The sequence below is a fragment of the Sciurus vulgaris genome (genome assembly GCF_902686455.1).
Source record: "Sciurus vulgaris genome assembly, chromosome: 11".
Lineage (NCBI taxonomy): Eukaryota > Metazoa > Chordata > Mammalia > Rodentia > Sciuridae > Sciurus > Sciurus vulgaris.
Window position 1 is genome coordinate 103,511,329 of NC_136472.1, and position 20,097 is coordinate 103,531,425.

Consider the following 20,097-nt stretch of genomic DNA (forward strand, 5'->3'; position numbering starts at 1 on the left):
AATTGATTGTGTTATTGAGTTCTATGGTTTCTTTGTTTAGTTTTTGTTTGTGGTGACAGCAGTGTGTTAAAGTCACCCAGAATTATTGTGTTGTGGTCTATTTGATTCCTGGAATTGAGAAGGATTTGTTTGATGTACAGGGATGTACCATTGTTTGGGGCATAAATATTTATAATCGTTATGTCTTCCTGATATGGTTCCCTTAAGCAGTATGAAATGTCCTTCTTTATCCCTTCTGACTAATTTTGGCTTGAAGTCCACTTTATCTGAAATAAGGATGGAACCCCTGCTTTTTTACTGAGTCTGTGTGCATGGTAGGTTTTTTCCCATCCTTTCACCTTTAGTCTGTGGATGTCTTTTTCTATGAGATGAGTCTCTTGCAGGCAGCATATTGTTGGGTCTTTCTTTTTAATCCATTCTGCCAGTCTATGTCTTTTGATTGATGAGTTTGGGCCATTAACGTTCAGGGTTATTATTGGGATGATTTGTATTCCCAGTCATTTGGGCTTATTTTTGGTTTTTAACTTGACTTGGTTTCTCCTTTGAATGGATTTTCCTTTAAGGTAGTTCCTCCCTTTGTTGACCTACATTTTTGTTTTTATTTCCTCCTCATGGAATATTTTGTTGAGAATATTCGGTAGCACAGGCTTTCTATTTGTAAATTCGTTTAACTTTTGTTTATCATGGAAGGATTTTATTTCGTCTTCAAATCTGAAGGTTAGTTTTGCTGGGTATAGGATTCTTGGTTGGTAACCATGTTCTTTCAGAGCTTGAAATATGTTGGTCCAGGCCCTTCTAGCTTTTAAAGTCTGGGCTAAGAAATCTGCTGATATTCATATTGGTTTCCCCCTATATGTAATCTGATGCTTTTCTCTTGCAGCCTTCAAAATCCTGTCTTTATTTTGTATGTTAGGCATTTTCATTATAATGTGCCTTGGTGTGGATCTGTTGTGATTTTGTGCATTTGGTGTTCTGTAAGCCTCTTGTATTTGATTTTCCATTTCATTCTTCAGGTTTGGGAAATTTTCTGATATTATTCCATTGAATAGATTGTCCATTCCTTTGGTTTGTATCTCTGTGCCTTCCTCAATCTGATAATTCTTAAGTTTGGTCTTTTCATGATGTCCCGTAGTTCTTGGAGATTCTGTTCATGATTTCTTACCATCTTCTCTGTTTAGGCCACTTTATTTCCAAGATTAAATATTTTGTCATCATTATCTGAGGTTCTGTCTTCCAAGTGGTCTAGTCTGTTGGTGATGCTTTCCATTTAGTTTTAATTTGGTTTATTGTTTCCTTCATTTCAAGGATTTCCATTTGTTTTTTGTTTGTTTGTTTTTTTGATAATATCTCTTTGTTGAAATGATCTTTTGTTTTCTGCAGTTGCTCTTTCAACTCCTTATTGGTATGATCATTCATTGCCTGCATTTGTTCTCTTATTTCATCCTTTGCTACATGAATCATTTTAATCATGTATAATTTGAAGTCCTTTTCTGGCATTTCTTTTATCATATTGTCACTGGATTCTATTAATATAGAACCTAGATTTGTTTGGATCGTTTTCTTCCCTTGTTTTTTCATGTTGTTCGTGTATCTTCCCCTCTAGCAGTGCAGATCTGGGGTATTGCAGTTTCCCCCCTATAGACTTATAGTGGCCCTATAGGTTTCCAAATTCTTTTCTTTAAGGGGAGATCAATATTAGCAGTTCCCAGTTCAGACAGTATGCAACCCAAAACCAAATAGCCCCTATGAGGACATTAACAATATTGTCATAATAAACAGAATGAGTTCAATTAATATCTTCAGTATAACAAATAGATTTACCATAAGGTCTGCAGTTTCTAATGGAGGACAAAGAGGATGCGGAGGGGTGTAGGATGTAGCTGTTAATGGGATAAGAAAAGAATATAATGAAGTTCTAGATCATAGAGTGAGAGTGTAATCAAAAGAAGTCAGTTGGTAGCATGAGAAAAGGGAGAAAGAGACGCTGAGGGAACATGTAACAAAAGGAAAAGAGAGCAAGAAAATAAAGAAATAAAAACTTTAAATTTTTCAATAAGGAGAAAAAAGAAAATCTACACTATAACAGTCATATAGTATTCAAACCTCCCAGTCTTCAGTAGCCTGATATATGAGCGGTACCTGACAGTGAGCTTCCAGTCTCCAGCAGGCATCTCAGAATGGGATTTGCCCCACCTAAAGATGGGAGATACAGCTTCCACAGACTATCCAAGATGGCCGCTCTGGCTTCCAAATGTGTTGGCAAATGGGGAGCTGCAGCTCGGGTGTGGGTGTGGTCAGCTGGAGGTCCTGGGGTGTGGTTGGTCAAGCAGTGGTCCTGGAGGTGGGGTGTTGTCAGTCTGGTTGTGGGATCCTGGAAGCAGGGTGCATTGGTCGGTCTGGGGTCCTGGTGGTAGGGCACACTCAGTTGGTCTGGGGATCCTGGTGGCAGGGAGTCACTTGATGTGAGGGTCCCAGAGGCGGGGAGTGATTGGTCAGGCTGAGGGATCCTGGACACAGGGCTCAGTCAGTCCAGCCAGGGGTTCTACAAATCCTGGCTGTTGTCTCAAAATGGCAGCAGCCACGTGTAACCAATCCTGCAGGTACTGTGATGGTGAACTTCCAGGCAACAGCAAGCAGCTGGTGCTCCACTGGCAGCCTGTGGTCAGTCTGCTGACTGCTGTCGGATGATAGGGAGGTGAACCTCGGGTGGTGGGTGATGGGTAGGTGAAAGGCAGGCGATGGACAGGCAAGTGGCAGGCAAATGACAGATGGTGAGCAATCTGCACTCAAAAAGTAGTCAATATGCTGGCAGACTACAGGTGATCACAGTAGACAAATGGGGTAAACAGCAGGGGATCAATAAGCTGCAAAAAACTGCCTCACCAAGAAACAGATATCCTCTGCTTGAAACCTGAGTTATGTAGCGACAAGGAACACAGCCTCCCTCTAGTCTGCCATCTTGGATCTCCAAAATAAAAATTTTTTAAAGGAATGGAGATGCAGCTGGTAGGTAGAGCACTTGCCTAGCATGTGTGAGGTCCCAGATTTCATCTGCAGTACAAAGAGGAGAAGGAGAAGGAAAAAAAGAAAGATGAAGGAGAAGGGAGTAGAGGAGGACAAGTTATTCAGGGCAAGAGAAGAGCTATGGGAACTTCATTCCAGCAGTGGGAACAGCATTCCCTAGCGTGACTGGAACATGGAGATGCAGCTCATCCAGAGGAAACAGCAGTTACCTAATCTTTTCCAAACCTGAGTACAACTTGAACAGTCAGTAGCAATTATTCTTGGTTGACAATTTCAAACACTGAGCATGTGTGAAAGGTTAGGGTTTAAAAGAAAAGTTTCCTTGACATTTTATGAATTGCTATATTTTTACCAATGCCCAGGTGGTCTTCTTTCTTTGTACTTTAAAGCTATTTATTTATTGAAACCATTTTAAGTTTCATCACTAACTGTGGGAGGGAGAATATTGGCCTTCCCAAAACACCCAAGTCCTCTTCCCAAATCTATAAATAGAATAACTTAGAGGGAAAAGGGTCCTTTGCACATGTGATTAGGTGAAGTGGCTTGAGATGGGGAGGTCATCCTGGATTATCCAAGTAGGGCCAATCTAACCACATGACCCTTATAAGGGAGAACCTTTTCCAGCTATAGTCAGAGGGTCAGAGAGATGCTGGTTTCAAAGATCTAAACGGATCATGAGCCAAGGAATGCAGGCAGCATCTAGCAGCTAGAAAATGTAAACCAATTGATTCTCCCCTAATCTCTCTAAAAAAGAATGCAGCCCACCATCATTTTGATTTTGGCTTAGTGAGATCTGTATTGGCTTTCTGAACAATATAACTATAAAATAGTAAATTCATGGAGGCTCTTTTGATGTATGTATGTGGTGCCAGGGATCGAACCTAGGGTCTAACACTGAGTCATATCCCCAGCCCCTTTTTTAATTTTATTCTGAGACAGGGTCTCAGGAAGTTGCTAAGGTTGACCTCAAACTTGAGGTCCTCCTGCCTCAACCTCCTAAGCAGCTGGGATTACAGGTGTGTATCACCACCCCCAGGAAATTTGTGTCATTTTAAGTCAATAAATTTGTGGTCATTTGTTATGAAAGCAATAGAAAACTAGCGGGCTAAGTCAAAAATGTGTGAGATACTTTAAAACAGTACTTGAATCATTATGTTAGACCTAGTCACATTCATCTCAATGAATTTCCTCACTAATAAGATAATCCCATCAAATAAAAAGTCCCTTAAATAACCACAGGCAAGGTTGATCAGGAGCCACCCTGGATTAAAATATTTTCATCATTTGCCAGAAGGAAACTAAAACCATGCCATCAAGTCAGAAACTACTAAACTACTTTGATGCAGACCAACAAAAATAAAAGTATAAATACAGTGATTCCTTCATATGCAGTATGGCCTGCATAACTCTTAGATATTCAAGAATAGGGGAAACCTGTTAAAGCTCTCCCACTTCCTGTACAGGAAGAGGGAAATGCCAGTCTCTGTGCTGTCCTCTTACACATCTGAACTTACTGAGTTTTCACACAGCACTGTAAAGTAGGTAGTGCTTTGCCAAAGTTCAAGTTTCTTAACCAAGTTCATATGGCAAATAAATGACAACATCGGGTTCAAATCTAAATATGAGTCTCCAGCCTGTGTTCTTTCCATTCTGCCATGCTAAGAAAATGAATAACTAAAAATAAAGATAATGAAGTGCACAGCACCAGGATGATGACCTCTAAATTTTTATGGCATTTTGGTTATAACCCTTTTTTCCTATTTTCTACATCTGCCTATGAAGTTTTATATATTGCATTTGCTTTACTAGATAATAAATGAAGAAACTGTGTCAGGGATATTTTTGACCCCTTCTCCAAATATACATGTAGCCACACATAATATCTAGTAAGAATAGGATGATGATAGTGATAATAATAATAATCACCTCATAATCATTGTGCACTATATGCCACCATATGCCAAGCACTATGCTAACAATTCCACAGTCCTAATGCATTTAAACCAACAATCCTATGATGTAGGTACTATTATTGTTGCTATCTATAGAAAAAGAAATCGAGACACAGAGATATTAAACAACTTACCCAATATCACACAGCAGACAAACAATAAAATCTGGAAAATAACCCCAGTGTGACTTTAGAGCTCATAACCACTGCTGTATTGCAAGAACACTACTTGTATCCATTAGGGACTCAAAAAACCTTTCTTCTTATTCCAACAAAACTTAGGTAGCTTGATAAAATCAATTATGTGCCTGGCATCATACTAAGTGCTTATATATGATAATTCATTTCAATCTCATAAAAACTCACCTGGCATGGTAGTACATGCATGTAATCCCAGATGAAGAGACTGAGGCAGGAGGATCACAAATTCAAGGTGAGCCTCTGAGTTTAAGGAGACATTGTCTCATTAAAAATAAATAAATAAAAAGTTCTGGGGAATGTGGCTCAGTGGTAGAATATCCCTGGCTTCAATTCCAAGTATCAAAAGAAAAAGAAACTCACAAACACTCTTATGAGATACAGATGATTAGCATAGTTACACTGTTGAGAAAGTGAGGTTTGACTGTTCAGAGGAGTAACTTGACCAAGGTCAGAGAATTACTAAGTCTATATTTTTCCTAGTCCACAAACTGCCTCTCTTATAATAATAATAATAAAATATATAATATTGAGGATTATTATACTACATAGGGAGATCAATTGATATAAACTATCCACCCTAACAATGGGCATTGATTAGTACAACCCATTTGATGGTGTGTTCTACAGTGATTTTTATAATGGGTGTTCTGATAAAAATTAGAGAAAAGGCTGGGCAGGTGGCGCACCCCTATAATCCCAGCAACTCAGGAGTCTGAGGCAGGAGGATCACAAGTTTGAGGCCAGCCTCAGCAATTTAGCAAGACCCTGTCTCAAAATAAAAAATAAAAAGGGCTAAGGATGTAGCTCAGTGGTACAGCAACCCTGGGGTCAATCCTCAGTACTGCAAAATTAATGAAGGGAAGAAGGTGTAAAATCTATTTATGATAGTCTTTTTCCCCCTTCTATTTTTGATTAGCTGAATGAGAAAGTGTGAAACACATTTTCAAATCACCTATTCTTTTTGGGTACGTGTCAGACTAACTTGAGTCGTAGATCCCAGATTTAGGGAGGGGGTAACTAGTGCGGGGAGCCCTCTGCTGTGGGCAGTATATGGAGGATTTTGCCTCTGCTTCTAGAATTTTCCCTCTCCCCAGACTCCTCTGTGTAAATTCCAAGAGAAGCACCCAGCTGGACACACAGGAGCTCCAGCAGGGGCTGGAAAGGTGGGTGCAGGGATGGGGGAGGGCATGATTAGGAAGCGTGGGATTGGTACTGAGTCATAAATGCACTGCTGTTTCAAGTTTATGTCCGTGAGACAGACACACCCCCCCCTCTCCCCCCACCCACCCCAATCTGGCACCAGAACTGAAAACAGATTAACCCTGCTCTCAACGGCAGCCAAGAAGCCACATCCCATAAAATTCTTAATACTGCCTGTCCACTGAGGCCGAATAAGAAGTTTTGAAGGACTGTTTGACTGTTATAACATCTAAACTTACTTCCTCAGGGATTATCCAACCAAACATGGTTTTCAAAACTCAACTTTTCCATTGATCTTTTTGTTTAGTGTGACTTAAACTACAAAATGTAATCTTAGAATGAAGACAAAACAACTGGCCTGCCCTTGGGAGAATGAAGGCAACTGTGAACGTGAAGAACAAATAGAGACAGACACAGAACTCTGGTGTGGTTTGGGCTCCTGGCTCCAGCTGCATCCCTGGCCTCCCTGTGGTTTGGCAGTGTGGCCCTTCCTGATTCTGTAAAGTGATAAATCCTGTTTTTTCCTAGGCCAGTGATGAGCTGGATTTCTCTAAGAACTGACCTAATCCATTCATCAAACACCAACCAGGCACCTGAAGAAACAGGAGTCTAACCCGAGCTACAAGCTCTGGGGACCCCGGCCCAGTGAGAGGAACGGAGGCGGAGGGGAGATTTCCTGTGAGTCATCCCATCTGACCCAACCTTTCAACGCCCCACAGGCCTCAGACCAGAAGCTCTGTGGCACTCCTCCCCCTCTTCAGCCTCCACTGCGGCTGGTTTCATCCAGGCAATGCTCACTACTCTCAAACTTCCCCAGTGAACTTCCACTCTCCAAAAGAAGCAAAAGAGCCCAGGTGAGAAACCTACTGCAAGCCCTCAGGAGGTGTCTTTAAGACTCACATAAATGCAGAGTGCAAAGAGGGATCTGTTTAATATAAATAAAATGTGCCAAAGGCATGTCCTGTTTGCAAGAGCAAAAAAACCGGGGAACTCCTAAATGCCTAGAAACAGAATGGTTGAAAAATGATGTGTTCACAGGAAAGAATACTGTTTAGAGAAAAAGCAAGTGTTCTGCAGCACCATGGAACAAGACGGATTAATCTCAGCAATTGACTTAGAAGAGAGATCTCAAGATTTTATACAGCTAGAATCCTTTTTATGAAGTTAAAAGCTGTGACTGAAACATACCTTGTAGAAATACATAGACATACACAATTATATGAAAATAAGAGCTAAAGAAGATTCCAGATGATGCTCATCCATGGTTGAAGAGTAAAGGGATGAAAGAGGAATTACCACTAGGTGCATATGAATTTAGTTTTCCAAAACTGAAAATCCTTGTTGTAGATATATGGAAACTTCTTACATTAAAAATATCAGTTGAGCCACTCATGGGTCACAATGGGAGTGTGTCATGAGCCAGGAATTGTGATTAATCCACTTCCACGTAACTGGAGTCTAAAAAAATTAGTCAAATTATGCTCCAGGAAGATACTTTTTTTTTTTTTTTATACTGTGATGTACTTACTCCCTGGCACTAGTGGAGATACAAATAATCCAGAGCAAGCCCAGGAGAAGATTGCCTAAGACCTGTTTTGGTTTTTTTGGTTTTTTTTTTTGTTGTTGTGTTGTTGTTGTTGCTGTCCATCTCTCAAGAACATGTGGCACAGTGTTGTATACAGAATCTGGACCAGACTGCCTGATGGGGAAACCAGAATTGCCTTCCTCACTACTGTGTGACTGATCCTGTTAGGGAAATTACCTAACCTCTCTGTGCCTCAGCTTCCACATGTGTCATATAGGGCTGGCAATTATAGTATTAAGATGCTGACTGCAGAAAGCTAGTGGGAAGAATTACACGAGGTTAATTCTCCCATCCTCAAAGTCCTGAATAGTGCTCTAAGTGCACAAAGTACAACTTAATAAAGTTTGCCATTTATTATTATTTTTATCTCTTACTTGATACTACTGTGAAAAGTTTCAAAAATGCTGTTCTAAGTATATCCTAAGCTCTTCTAGAGCAAAAAATGTTTAATAATTCTCTGGGAAGATGTGCATACACCCAGCATGAAGATAGTCTCAAATTCTCAGGATAGACTTGGACTGAGGACACTGAATCAATTTGTTTCTTCGATACTCTGGTCTTTTAGGAAGTTTTGGAATGGATTTTTCATGTACCTTTTCCATAGAATCTGTCTCTGTATCATTAACATAACACAGGTTTTGTGACATACCACTTGTCCTGATGACTTTCAATTAACAGACTCCTGTAACCATCCAAAATAAACATCCCCAAATCTGCATATTAAAACATCTATAATTTATTAACATGAAAACCACGCAAGTCTTTATTCAGAGCCTATTCACACTTTCACAGCAAGTAGTTCTAAGGAACTGAGTTATCCGGTTCCTATAGTGTTAATGGGTTAGAAATCATAAGTTAGAAAGAACACAGGCTTCCACAGATATGCTTGGTAGCACACACACATCATATGCTGACAAACTGGGAGAAAAAGTTGGAAAAAATAAGATAAGTAATTCACTTAAATGCCTCTGAGCATATTATTGCCATTCAAAAGAATCAAGTTCATGATGATCCTGAATCAAGAAGAAAAGGTGGCATCATGTTCAATGTGCATTTTTTATGAAAAAGAGTATTCTCATATCTTTTAAACATGCCATGAAGAATTTTAAATTATGTTTTATTTTTTTCTTGGCAAAATCTCTAGGATTCATTGCAAATGAACCCACTAATTAAATGGGTTGGCCTACCCCAGAGAGTTGTTCAGTACAGACCAATTAAGGGTTGGAGAATGGCTGCCAAAAAAAAGTAAGAAGAAATGATTTAGCAGAAGTGAGAAAACCATTACATGAATGGTGCCATTCAAACAGGATTAAAACTATCTCGGAAGAGTAAGTTTGGGAAGTTATTTGGGAAATTAGCCTGTGTGAAATGATAATTTCTTCATGATGATCCTTAGTAAATAATAACATAAGAATGTTTTTATAGTCCTTTTGATAAACTTACCCAAACTAAATACAAAGGTGTTTCCTGTAGGGCAGTTCACATCTTCCACATATGTGGTTACCTTGGAAACATCTCTGAAATTTCTTCCCCAGAAATAGCCTAATTTACTTCAGTTCTAACTTTTACATCTTACTTACCAAATCTAGCTGAAAATAGATTTTTACTGTTCCTAGAAATCAATTCTACCTCCAAAATGGAAAGAATTGCTACCATTTCAGTTTTGTGCCAAAAACAAAATATTGCAGGAACTTCCAAGACGAACCGCAGCCTCTAACTTAAGGTACACTCGGGCTGGTGAGAATTACATTTCACCCTGCAACGTGGTAAGTGCAATGATGAGTTAAGACAAGGACCTGACGGGGAGAAGAGGGGCACCCAAACAAGAGGTTTGTGAGGGAGAAATTGAAAGGATGTCAGCAAAGACAACTCCCCACCTTGGTGCTGTCTACAGACTTTAAGCAGCCATGAAAAGAGGTCAAACAGCAAAAGCAGCCCAGGAGGGAACCACAGGGGCAAAGGCACAGCCATGGCATGCACGCAGGAATCACAGCTGCAACCATCAAGTGAGAGTCGCACGCTCTGGGACATGAGCCTGTGGGGGCAGTGGGCTGGTGGTGGGGCCCTTGTAGTTCATACCGGGAAGCTGAAGCTCTCACAAAAGGACGAACACGGTGAGACTCCACTGATGTGAGGCTTCTAGAGAAGTCAGATTCACAGAGACAGAAAGTAGAACAGGGGTTGCCAGGGGCTGAGCTGGGAGGGGACACAGAGTTGTTTGACCGCTACGGAGTTTATGTTTGGAAGGATGACCAAGTTCTGGAAATACACATTGGTGGTGGTTGCACAACACTGTGAAAGTACTTATACTCCTGAATTATACACATAAATGCAGTTACAATGGTAAATTTTATGTTACATACATTTTATCACAATAAAAAAAAAAACAAAAAACTGTGAACGGACTTGGAGCCGCACACCTGTAATCCCAGCAACTCAGGAAGCTGAGATAGGTGAATCACAAGTTCAAGGCCAGTCAGCTGCAGCAACTTAGCAAGATCCTAAGCAACTCAGTGAGACCCCGTCTTACAATGAAAAAGGATAAAGGGTTGAGGATGTAATTCAATGATAAAGCACCTCTGGTTCAATTCCCAAGACAAAAATAATAATAATAATAGGTAAAAGGAGAAAGAGGGAGCAGGAGGAGAGGGGCCAGCAGTGAAGCTGCAGTACACACTTGTAAACTCTACGTAGTAACCAGTGGCTTTCAGTTCATTTTAGCTGCAGAAATCTTTCTTCAGACAACACAGCTGTGGACTGAATATTTGTGTCTCCCCAGAATCCATGTTGAAACCTAATCCCCAGTGTGATGGTAGTTGCAGGTGAGGGTCAAGGAGGTGATTAGGTAATGAGGGTGGAGTCTTTATGATTAAGATTAGTGCTCTCATAAAAGAGAAACCAGACCGGCTCTCTGACCTCTTGGGCGGTGAGGCACACAGCAAGAAAATAGCCCCTATGAAGCAGGAAGTGGGCCTCCACCAGACACCACATCTGCCAGCGCCTTGATCTTGGACACCCCAGCTTTCAGAACTAGAGAAATAAATTTCTGTTGTTTAAAAGCTACCCCAGTCTTCAGTCTTGCTACAGGCCAATGAACAGGCACAAAAGTCTAACTATAAAACCAGCAATAGCAACAGATCTGGGTGAAAGCTCCAGAGGCCCCTCCCAGAAGCTCACAAACTCCTAATTTTTCCATTTGTCCCCCCATGGTGAACCCTCACAAACCCCAAGAACTCCACCACAATCAGTTTGCAAACCACTGGTGTAGGTGATATGAGGAATCTCAAAAAATTTCAGCTTGAATATATGACACAGGAAATGCTAGAAACAGTAAAACCAGTCTGTGTTTAGATTTCAAATGAAATTCCCTCAGCTCATGACCTTCTCAGCAGCCATTTGTTCCTAGGCAAGTTACTTACGGATTCTGTCAAGTGGAACTAAAAACCTATTCTATAGGAGTGTCACTGGGACTGATGAATGTACGTAGGATAGCTGATACCTGGTGAATTCTCATGTACTGACAGCTGTTGGTGCCCTTTCTTCTTAGTTGGTATCACTCTGGTTTTTGGGTAGTGAGGTGATTGAGGAGGAAGGCAGGTCATGTGAATGGAAGCTGCTACAAGAGTCCAAGTGAGGAGATCAGATAAAGGTTTGCCAGCTTTTCCAGCCTCGGCATCAGACCCTGAAACCTTCTCGAGGTTGATACCCAAGAAGAATCGGATTACCATTTATGAACTCCTTTTTAAAGAGGGAGTAATGGTAGCCAAGAAGGATGTCCACATGTCCAAGCACCCAGCGCTAGCAGGTAAGAATGTGCCCAACCTAAACGTTATGAAGTCCATGCAGTCTCTCAAGTCTCCAGGCTATGTGAAGGAACGGTTTGCCTGGAGACATTTCTACTGATACCTTACCAACAAGGGCATCCGGTATCTCCACGATTATCTCCACTGAGACTGTGCCTGCCACCTCCACCATAGCGGACCAGAAACTGGCAGGCCTTGGCCCAAATGTCTGGAGGGTGAGCGACCTGCAAGACTCACCAGAGGGGAAGCTGACGGGGATACCTACAGACAGAGTGCTGTGCCCCCTGGTGCTGGAGCTGGGTGGGGCTGGGTCAGCAACCAAATTCCAGTTTAGAGGTGGATTTGGTTGAGGATATGGCCAGCCTCCTCAGTAAAGTGGGAGGGGATTATTTTGTTTTGAATAAACTTGTAGCCAGGAAAAAAAAAAAAGAAAAAAAAGATAAAGGCTTATATTGAAGTTGTGAAGGTAATAATTGAAACGGGAGAAGGCATCCAGGAATATTCTGGAAGTGTTATCAAAATGGGGAATAGGTACTAGCAGCCATCACTTCTTCCTTCACCTCAATGTGAAAAAAAAAGGAGTGAAGAAAAACAGGAAGAATCCAGAGGTAGTGTAGACTGGTCTGGAGAAGGAAGAGGACTTATCGCCTAAGGCAGAGTGACCAGAGGCCTAGTGGAGGGCCTGCTAGAGGAACACTTTTAAATTCCACTCTTACATTGCGTGGGGAGAGACACTGCCTGCTCCTTTCACATCTCCCTGCAGCATTGAGAAATTAACAGAACAGGTCAGGCTGTCCAGCCAGCAATCATTCCTCCACCCACCTGCTCCAAGATCCTTGGGTTAATGGGCTACCACCTAGAGAAGCTGCCTCCTTATTCCAAGCAGATGATACAACAGCCTATTGGAAGCGTACTGAACAATAGCAATCAACAGAGGTTCTGTTATCCAAGATTTCTCCATCCTGGGGTATATTCCTTCCCCTCTACCTAAAATTACCAGGCCTAGCAAAATTAGCTCTCCTTCAGCAACATTGGTGACACATATGGAAAATAACATAGAAAGGTGGTTCTCAAACAGGGTGATTTTTGTCCCCCAGGAGACATTTGGCAATATCCAGAGACATTTTGGTTGTCATAAGTAAGGTAAGAGTGAGGAGAGGCGTGAGCGCTATACTGGCATCAATTGGGTAGAGGCAGGGATGCTGCAATGTCCTACAATGTACAGGACAGTCACCCCAAAAATATATACGTGTGTGTGTGTGTGTGTGTGTGTGTGTGTGTGTGTACTGGGAGTTGAATGTTGAATCTAGGAACACTCTACCACTAAACTACATCCACAGCCCTTTTCTAAGACATGGTCTTGCTAGGATTGCAATTCTCCTGCATTCTATTGCTGGGATTATAGGCATGTACCACCACACCTGACCAATAAACATTCTTTCCCCCTTTTCGGAAGGAAGGAAGGAAGGAAGGAAGGAAGGAAGGAAGGAAGGAAGGAAGGAAGGAAGGAAGGAAGGAAGGGAGGGAGGGAGGGAGGGAGGGAGGGAGGGAGGGAGGGAGGGAGGGAGGGAGGGAGGGAGGGAAAAGGAAGGAAGGAAGGAAGGAAAGGAAGGAAGGAAGGAAGGAAGGAAGGAAGGAAGGAAGGAAGGAAGGAAGGAAGGAAGGAAGGAAGGAAGGAAGGAAGGAAGAGAAAAGAAAAGAAAAGAAAAAAGATTGATTTACAAGACAGAATATAAACTGTCTGATGGTATACAATTAAATAATAAGCATCTTCTGGTACTTCTAGGCACCCACAGACTTTTGTTACAGCATTGGTCATTTGAGTTGATAGTGACAAATGATGAAAGTAAAAATTAAGAGCAGAGTCTTTTGGGGACTATTGGTACTCATTATCACGAATGCCCAGCACAATAGTGTGCTCAATAAACTTACTGAATGAGTAATCTGAAATTCTTAATCATAGAGAAAAGTTGTCTCTGGGAGGCAGATAGTTAAGAGTTGGATTTACCTAGAATATATGCTTCTCATAATGAATGAATTTTAGGCCCCCAACTTTGGCCTGTATTTAGTGCCTGGTTGCCAAAAGGACTATTCTTACCTCTTTTTGGTAAAAGGAGCAGAAAAGGGCTGTGCAATTACAAACTAATCCCTCTGCATCCTGTCCACATAACGATAACACAACACATCATCTCCATTCACCAACCGCTCTCCATCCCCCACAGTTCCCTCACCACAGATGGGTATTCACTAAACTAAACTAAAACCTGGGGGGAAATTTAGTAATAGAGTAATTTAGTAATAGAGTTTAACACTTGAGAATAAAGAGCACTGGATATTTGGCGACCTGCACTTTGTCGTTGTTGTCGCTAGATTGGACAAGGAGAAATCGCCATCTAGAATTCAAGTGCCTAGATGTTTGGCATAGGTAGGACTAAAAACCTCAATGAACAAAGATCCCAGCCGACCAAAAAGGAAGCTCCAGGCCATGACCCTCAGAATAAAGATCAATAAAGGGAAGAATTTGGGGAATGTGACTAAATGAAAAAGAAGCCTCAAGAACCTTTGTCAGCCCTCAGCCACTCACTCTTTCATTTATTCTTTCATTCTTTTGTGTGCTAAGGATTGTAAGAGATATAAAAATGAAAACAACATGATTCCTGCTGTTAAAGAACTCTATCCACTGGAAGTATAAAAAGCCTCCAGAGAAAAGTAAAAAAAAAGTAAAAAAGAAAAAAAAGAAAAAGAAAAAGAAAGAAAGAAAGAAATACATTTGGGGATAAGAAATCTCAGATTTAAGAAGCAACTAGATGGGTGCAGAGGTACATGCCTGTAATCCCAGCTATTCAGGAACCTAAGACAGGAGGATCACCAGTTTGAGGTCAGTCTGGGCAAATTAGCAAGGCCTGTCTCAAAATAAAATTAAAAGGGCTGTAAGTGTATTTCAGTGGTAAAGCATTGGCCTAGCATGTGCAAAGCCCGGGATTCAATCCCCAGGACTATAATAAATAAATATATAAATAGGCTACCAGAGTTTCCTAAGTGTAAAACACACCAGAACTCTGAAAATATGAGAATATTAGGAGAATTGCTAATGTAATCATTGCTACTTATCATATCTTGCTAAACTGAAATCTGCTATATCATTTGCCCCAGTCTCAGGGCCACAGGCATCTCCTGGAGCAATCACCTCTATGTTCCCATAACCCAGGAATGCAGAGAACTAATGGTGACAGCAACCCATGCAGGCACTGAAATAACCAGACTCTGTGTGTCCACTCCTGTGTAGCCACGTGTAGTCACCCAATTAATCTTCACACAGTCCTACGAGGTAAGTACTGTCCTGAGGTACTTTTTGTGGGGTAGGGGTGGTCTTAGTTTTTTGGTTTGTTTGGTTTTGGGGTTTGATTTTTTTGTTGTTTTGGTTTGGTTTTAGTTTTGGGTTTTGTTTTGGTTTAGTTTGGTGTTTTTTGTTTGTTTATTTTTGTTTGGTTTTTTTACTTCTTTTTATTTTTGGTGTTAGGAATTGAATCCAAGGACTTACCCATGCTAAGCTTTCACTTTACTACTCCCAGCTACACTCCCAGCCTCTGTAGTTACTATGATTATAGTAAATACAAAAAAAAAAAAAAAAAATTGGAGCACAGAGAAGTTAAGACTTGTCCAAGTCTACCCAGCCAGGATTTGAATACAGAATCTGTGCCCTTGGTCATACCATTACATTACTTCAAAGCGGAGCACCTTAAGCTACATTACCAGGATATACACAATCTTTAGGAGACAAGGTGATTTTTTGACCAAATTTCCCCTTTAAACATGTGCGTCTATCTGAAACTATACTTATTTATATGACAAAAATGCATGCACCTCTATTGATCTAGTTTTGAAAATAGTATGGCTTTTCAGAATATAGCTTTCAGGATCTCTAAAGGGAAAAGAAAAAATCAAACGCCCATTTTAGGAGGTGCCTCGCCAGGAGAGGTTAAGGTGCGGTTTGGACCAGAACTTACCCGCATCACCCCTTACAGGTCATCTAATGGCTCTGGCCAAATTGTTTAGCCTTCTTTGTTTCTCCATCTGCAAAGTGGGTATAACAATAGTACCATCTCCTGGTGGGGAGGATGAGATGATACTAATCCATATAAATTGCTATGCACAATACCTGGCACAGAATGAATACTCAATAAATGGCTTTCATTATTTAGGTCCCGGGTTATCTGTATTTCCAGAATGCAAGTCCTCCAGTAACCACAGAAATGCTTTCCCCAGAATCGCTGCCAACTCCTTAAGAACATTTCTCCCTACTTCCCACAGAGCGGGAGTGACACCAGAAACAGGCTTCCCTGGACTCCAGCCCCGGAGGTGGCCATGTCACCAGGCCCAGGCCCAAGGAGGCAGGTTCTGCTCTCCCACCCGGCAGCCGTACTAAACCTAACCTGGATTTCTTACTTGGGTGAACTCAGTGGAGATCACCCGGCCCGGTCTGACAGGATCGGAGGCAGAAGGAATGCGGGCGCTGTGCCAGGAAGTGGAACTCATCCACCTGCCAACCCGAGGATGGGTACCCCTTCTTTACAGCATCCGCCGGAAGGCCACCGGGGACCCGACCTAACAATGCCAATAGGGTGAATGTCCCCCAGATCTTCTGAAATACAGTGCCACAACCTAAAGGAGGGCCAAGGGAGGGGCAAGAAGCAACTAATGAAGCCAGGTGAAAGCGCAACATCTTTGGTGCTCGTGCTGAGCGCCCAGAACCAAAGTCCATGCCGCCGCCACCTTTGCCTCCTAGCTCTGCAGACACGTGCGAGCCGGTCGCCAGCCCGTCTGGCCCGCGCTCCCCTCCGGCTCCCGCCGCCGGGACCGGCCGCCGCGCGCTTCTTCCACTCACCAGGTGAAGAGTTTGCCTTTTATCCTGCGCAGCAGGCTGCCGAACGTGCCCGCCTCTTCTAGCACGCTGGGCAGCGGGGTGCCGGGACTCGCCGGCGAGTCTGCCTCCATGGGGACCCCTGAGCGCGCCCTGCGCCCGGAACCCCACGAAGTGCCGGGGCCTGGAAGACAGGAGGCGGCGCCTGTGCGGCCGGCGGGGACTCGGCTCGGGCCCTGCGCTTGCTCTCCCTCCTTAGCTGGCTTGCTCGCTTGCTCGCTTCCCTCTCACTCCTCAGTCGGGCTCCTTCTGCGACAAATCATTAACTGTCAAGCCCCAAGGGCCAGACAATACATTTGCAGATTGCAACCTGGCACCACTGGGGTAGGAGGAGGAGAAAGGGCAATCTTTTTTTTCACCTTGGCAGTCGAGCCTCAATGTTTTGTGACACCTAATGTGCATTTCAGGTTTTTATGGTTCCTTGTTTAAAATTAGCAAACGGGGTGATCCGAGGTTATTGTGACTGGTTTCACGGTGCCCTAACTGAAAAACAGAGAGGTAGCTACTACCTGAACTTTGCTAACTGGCGGGACCGACTGACCTCTCTTTAACTGCGGGGCTGCCTCCCTCTGACTTATCGAAGATGGACCCCTGTGAAAGAACTAAAGAGACCTACTAGGGGCGTGTGTGTGTGTGTTTCCTTGCAAAGCAAGGGTAAGAGCCTTAAAAGAACCTGGAAACGTGCCTTTGTGGCGTGGAGCTCGGCACGTCTCTCTCCTTCCGGGTATGCTGGGTTTTCTGCACAACATTCAGAGCTGTCCTGGGGTGCCGGGAGGGAAACGCGGCCGGGCCCTGGCGCTCAGCCAGGATGCAGCGTCTTGGGCCACACCTTCCGATGCTTCCGCGGACCCAGAGGGACTAAGAGGGACTAAGGACTGGTGGGAAAGTTCCAGACTCTCGTGGACAGAAAGGAGTCAGTGGGTCTGCTTGAGCCCTTGCTTCCGGGAAAGAGAAGACAAAAGAAAAGGTGTTGGTGCTGTTTCCCACTCCCCACACCCACCCCATCACCTCCTTCCTTGGGGGAGGTGGAGGACGAGAAAAAACTGCACATTTAAGAAGTGCAAATGAGTGGGCAGTTTTCTGTAAAGAGATTCTAAGAAAAATAAATAGGTTTTGAAAGATGAATAGATTTTTCGTAGCTTCAGGAATTCCAAGTTTATCAACTACAGAAACCCTGAAGTTCATTTTTTGTTTGATTTTTGGTTTGCTTACTTGATTTGAAAAAATAAAGAACTGGGGATTGAACCCCGAGGAGATTTACCACTGAGCACATCCCCAGTCCTTTATGCTTAATGTTGAGAGGCTTTCACTAAATTGTTGAGGGTCCCGCTTGCTGAGGCGGGTCTTGAACTTTTGATCCTCCTACCTCAGCCGCCAGATGCGCAGGGATTACCGAGCCCAGCTGAAAATCCCAAAGTTTAAATGAAATGATTTATTTGAAAAACTGTTGAAGTGAACCTGGTATGGTGGAGCACTCCTATAATCCCAGCAACTCAGGAGCTTGAAGCAAGAGGATGACAAGTTGGAAGCCGGCCTAGGCACCTTAGTGAGACCCTGTCTCAAAAAAAAAAAAAAAAAAAATAGAAAGAGCTGAAGATGTAGTTAATTGATAGGGCACTTGTACATGTTCCAGGCCCCTGGATTTCCTCCTGTGTGTGTAAAAATTGCTGAAGTGAAATGGAGGGAAAAGCCTTGAAAATTAAGTCATCCATAAAGGACTGGCTGAATAGTATCAAGCAACCACATCATGAAGCATTAGGAGGGCATTAGAACTATATTCAATAGGATCTCATTTTTCAAAGGGTCCAGCGCCTTAAACCCTGCATACTGATAATGTTGAATTTTACCCAAGCCCTGTGCTCCTGGAAAATAGTTATGATTTAAAAATCTCCCACATTTTTGTGTTTCCCTAAACAACACAGTACAAAGAAACACCTCCATATGCTTTTTTTTTAATGAAGAGAGTTTTTAAAAATGCTTTTTTTTTTTTTTTAATGTGGTACTATGGATCAAACCCAGTGCCTCACACATGCTAGGCAAGTGCTCTACCACTGAGCTACAACCCCAGCCCTGTCCTCCATGTAATTTTGATAAGACCCACAAATGTTCCCTAGGGACAAGGTGATACATAGATCTTCCAAATTCCTTTTTTTTTTTTTAAAGAGATATACATAATATTGGGGTTCTTTTGACATAATTATACAAGCATGGAATATAATTTCCTCCAGTTCAGACCCCATACTTCCCTTTCCCTCACCTCCTCCCTCCCTCTGTTCCCTTTCCTCTACTATTTTTTTATCTCACAAATGATTGGCTGAACTGCTTCCCCACTGACCAATCAAAACAAAATTCTTAGTAAGGTTTTTCTCCTTTCCTGGCCTCTGTACTTTCACCTACCCTAAGGCTGAGCAAACATGTAAACCCTCCTTAGGGCCCCTCCTAAGAATAAGCTGGTCTCCGGGTAAAACATTCTGTCACCTACTATCAATCAAGCCACCCTTTCATTTTACCCCCCCCACCCCACCCCCACCCCCGTCAGGGAATTAGCCCCCCTCTTTCTACTGCAATAAACTCCACCCCTCCCCAGGCAATAATTCTTTCAAATAAAGTCTTTCTTTATTAAGTCATCTTTTTTATTTGACTATATATTTATATGGTTATTGAGTAAAGAGAAAAACATAGGACATGTGTGAAAATAAACAACCAAGTAACCTTAAGAGAAGGTGTGGGAAAACATGAGGGTATAGTTCAGGAGTAACAGAGAGAGAGAAATTTTTAAAAAGAAAAAACTTTAAGAGGGAAAAAAAAGAGAGAGAGAAAAGATAAGTGGAGATGAAAAAAAGTAAACCTGCTGTGTGTGTTAGCACATAACTATAATCCCAGATACTCAGGAGGCTGAGGTAGGAGAATCTCAAGTTCAAGGCCAGCCCTGAGCAATTTAACAACACCCTGTCTCAAAATAGAATTAAAAGGTTTGTGGATGTAGCTCAATGATAAAATACCACTGTCTTCAATCCCCAGTGGAGGAGGAGGAGGAGGAAACAACCCACAATAATGACAGAGGAAAGGAGAGAAAGAAATCTCTGTAATCTAAGGAACCTCAGGAGACAGGAAGATTTGCAAGTTTAAGGCTAGTCTCAGCAAACTGAATGAACAGCCTCAACAACTTAGCCAAGAACCTGCCTCAAGATAAAAAATAAAAAGGTCTGGTTTGTAGCTCAGTAGCACAATGCCCCCTGGGTTTGAACACCAGTACCAAAATACAAAAACAAAAAATTCATGGTAATTTGTTACAGTAGCCATAGGAAACAAACACAAATACATATACACTAATTTATGAAGGTGATAAATATATTATCAAGTAAAAAAAAAAAAAACCAAGTTGCAGAGTGTCAGTGTAACGTGTTTCTGT

General features: G+C 42.3%; 1 protein-coding gene and 1 pseudogene across 2 annotated transcripts in view; one reads left to right on the plus strand and one right to left on the minus strand.

Moving 5' to 3' along the window:
• Window positions 1-16,948, minus strand: part of SLC35F2 (solute carrier family 35 member F2) — a 57,141-nt gene extending 40,193 nt beyond the window's left edge. The window contains exon 1 of the mRNA XM_079101630.1: window positions 16,650-16,948. Coding sequence (XP_078957756.1) covers window positions 16,650-16,759 — 110 coding nt within the window. The 5' untranslated portion in view covers window positions 16,760-16,948. The remainder of the gene's footprint in view (window positions 1-16,649) is intronic.
• LOC306638580 (small ribosomal subunit protein eS10-like) lies at window positions 11,568-12,138 on the plus strand (annotated as a pseudogene). Its single transcript has one exon. The product of its transcript is annotated as a small ribosomal subunit protein eS10-like (transcript).
• Window positions 16,949-20,097: the final 3,149 nt, after the last annotated feature.